The sequence below is a fragment of the Terrapene carolina genome, unplaced genomic scaffold (genome assembly GCF_002925995.2).
Source record: "Terrapene carolina triunguis isolate 2854851 unplaced genomic scaffold, T_m_triunguis-2.0 Scaffold10278, whole genome shotgun sequence".
In the NCBI taxonomy this organism is placed as follows: Eukaryota; Metazoa; Chordata; order Testudines; family Emydidae; genus Terrapene; species Terrapene triunguis.
In genome coordinates, this window is record NW_020674629.1 from 507 (window position 1) to 3,970 (window position 3,464).

The window sequence follows — 3,464 nt, forward strand, 5'->3', positions numbered from 1 at the left end:
AGAATAAATAATCCAAGATCAGGGAGGATACACAGTATTCTTCAGACCTTAGAGTGGGAGCAGGAGGTGCAGTGTATTTTTAAGGCTTTGGCTTAGTGTTCTAATTTTCCTCCAAAATGTGTCAGACGGCCAGAGGCAGGCAGCACTCAGAGTCTGCACTTGCTTTCAGGGAGTCCTGATTCTGATATGAATGAGTTCAACAGGCACACAAAGATGAGTATGGACTACTTGTGTGAGTCAGATTTTTTATATATATTTAATGGACCAATCATGGAGATATGATCTTGCAAACTAAGGACAGTTTTTCTCAAGGCTTCCCTCACCTCCTTGTTTCTCAGGCTGTATACCAGGGGGTTGACCAATGGGGTGAGGACTCCATAAAAGATAGAGAACACTTTGTTCAGGTCCCTCAGTGCATCAGAGTCTGATAACAAATATACAATGACTAGAGTTCCATAGAAAATTGACACCACAATGAGGTGAGAGGAGCAGGTGGAAAAGGCCTTTTTTCTCCCGGTGATGGAAGGAATTCTCAGGATGGTGGAGATGATACTACCATAGGATGCTAGGGTCAACAGAAATGGAGGCAATATAAATATGGAGGAATTTATGAAAGCAGTAACTTCCAGGGTGTGGGTGTCACTGCAGGACAGTTTCATTATTGGGCTAAAATCACAAAAGAAATGGTCAATTTCATTGGGCCCACAGAATGTTAATTGTGACATCATAGATATTAAGAAGGCAACAAACATAAATCCACCTATCCATGTCCCGGCCACCAGCTTGATACAGAAACTGCCATTCATGAGTGCTGAATAATGCAGAGGTTTGCATATCGCTAAATATCGATCATAAGACATCACAGATAAGAGAGAACATTCAGCGCCTGCCAGAGAAGCAAAGAAATATAATTGTGTGAGGCAGGCATGAACAGAAATGGTTCTGTCCCCAGTCAAGAGATTGGTCAGCATCCTGGGCATGATAGCCGAGGTGTAACTGATCTCTAAGCAGGACAAGTTCCCCAGGAAGAAGTACATGGGGGTGTGAAGGTGCTGATCAGCCACAACTAGTGCAATGATGAGGATGTTCCCGGCCAGAGTCACAATGTAGATCACTAGAAACAGCAGGAAGAGAAGTATGTGCAGTTGAGGGAATGTCCCCAATCCCAGGAGGATGAATTCTGTGATGGTCGTTTGATTTCCATGGCATTTGTTTGTTGTGGGTTTCATCTAGGGGAAATACAACAAATTTTGCAATTTACAGGGTGACTTCCATTTCAAAGTGGTCAGCATTTCAATTCTGGCTTCTCCCTGCTGGTTCCGTCCCAACGGTTAAGTAACGACACCAGTTGGTGGTGGTATTTTGGGAAAATTTTCCCTAAGGCCCTAAGTGGAATCACCTTGGAAATGTTCCTATTGTCTAGTATCTCTATGGTTGAACACATCTCAGCTGCAGAACTCCTGACCATACTTGTATATTACTTTAGCCACAATGTCTGAGATTATCAGTGGAGACTAAGAGAATTAAATGCCACTTTCCTGGGCTCCTGTGAAAACCCAAGCCAAAGGCCATTGCTGGGCTCATACCTAATTTAGCCATACTTACACTGCAGAGTCCAGCAGATTCCAGTGGAGTGGATACAAGAATTCAATTCCAGGGACTTGGGTTTTATTCCTGGCTCATCCACCCCCATACCTTGAGGTTGTCCTTTCCTCTCTCTGTGCCTCTGTTACCTCCTCTGTGAAATCGTTGATGACAATACCACTTACTGTTCTTTTAATGCGATTTGAGGTTTATGAAACAAGAGCTGTCAGCATATGCTCTGTTGCTCTTGTGTAATATGGAGATACTACTTAAGACACTTCACAAAGTTCTTTAATATCTGTTAATGAGTGCTATGTATTTTCTAAATGCTATAATGCTGCTATGTGACCATGCATAAAACTTTCAATACACAATAGGAAGAGAACTTAACCATGCCTCACAGTCACAGCACATGTTTATATTTTCATCTAAATTTCTGCAGTGACAAAGCCATCAAGGGCGATTAACACTGAATGGCTTACCCCTTGTGAAGCAGTGGGAGTGTGCTGAGAGAGACAGAGCTAGGAACAGTGATCAGTCACTACCTAGATCAGGGGGCTCAGCAGCACATGGGATTCAGAAGCTGGAGCCAATGACAACAGTTTGGTGTCAGTTCAGAGAGGGGAACAGGACCAAGATGTCTCAGTTGCATCTAGGTTTCCACTGTGACTAAAATTTTAAATAGTCCCGTAGACAAACCCATAGGGATATTCAATCATCCAAAGAAGAGAACTCACCCCTTGCAGGATCTGCTGATTTCTAGAGCCACCTATGAGATGCAAGGATTCTGATGACCATCAGAGATTTACTACTAAAAGCGCTGTTGTCATGGGTTATTTGACCGTCACCATTTTTGTAACCTCATTGCTACTGCCAGAAAGCACAGATAGGGTTGAAATTTGGCAATATGATGGAATGAGGTCACATATGTGGAAATATGTTCTTCATCTGTTCAACATAACTACAGATATAATCTGACACACAATTAATGCCCAAGCCCATACATGTCCTCACCCCTCCCTCCACCTCCCCCACCTCCCAACACACACTCACTCATTCAGGTGTGTATGCCCTAGTCCACAAGAATCTAGTAATTTTCCAGTGGGTGCAGGAGAATGACTCACATACAGTGGAAACATGAAATGCAAGAAATGGGGCCACTCAGAAGGAAATTAACCCAGTTTGGAATTTTGATTAAACTAGAATGAAGGGGCTGAGGTTTTTGAAATGCTGAAAGTGTTTCAATGGGACTTATTCACCTAATTGCCATAAAGGGAGATTGTCAATGGCAAAAATAGGGCAGACAGGTTGAAATTCCAAACATTGGCCATGACTGTCTCGGTTGAACTTAAAATCTATATAGTAAGATTCCAGGATAGTGACTCTGTGTGTCACTCTAAAGCATACTAAGCCTGAAAAAACAAAGGGATCCTGTAAAAGGTGGAAGCATAGACCAATAGCTAAGGATGAGTACAAAAGAATGCCACAAGTACATAGGGACAAAATCAGAAAGGCTAAGGCACAAAATGAGTTACACCTAGCAAGGGACATAAGTAAGAAAAGGAACTGTAAGTACATTAGGAGCAAGAGAAAGATGAAGAAAAGTGGGGGTCCTGTAGCTGTCAGGAAAGGAGAGCCAATAATGGATGATATCGAGAAGGCTGACAAATCAACACAACCACGTACACAATAAAACAACTAATCACACACAATAACCCCAAGCACACATAGCCCCTCACTACAGTGCACACCCGCACAAATTAACACAAATGCCCCAGTATAACACAAAGAACACACAAATCAACACAACCACCCACACAACTCAACCAGAACACACAATAACCCCAAACATCACTCTGAAAACTAAAATTTCTGTTGAA

The 3,464-nt window shown here is 42.5% G+C and overlaps 1 protein-coding gene across 1 annotated transcript; it reads right to left on the bottom strand.

The window, feature by feature from the left end:
• Positions 1 to 224: 224 nt before the first annotated feature.
• LOC112116241 (olfactory receptor 11A1-like) lies at positions 225 to 1,229 on the bottom strand. The gene has a single exon (XM_024213611.2). The coding sequence runs from the start codon at positions 1,227 to 1,229 to the stop codon at positions 225 to 227; it is 1,005 nt and encodes a 334-aa protein (XP_024069379.2).
• Between the last annotated feature and the right edge of the window lie 2,235 nt (positions 1,230 to 3,464).

What these genes read in the sequence shown, in the direction of transcription:
- LOC112116241 (XM_024213611.2), bottom strand. Translation starts at nt 1,229, where the DNA reads ATGAAACCCACAACAAACAAATGCCATGGAAATCAAACGACCATCACA.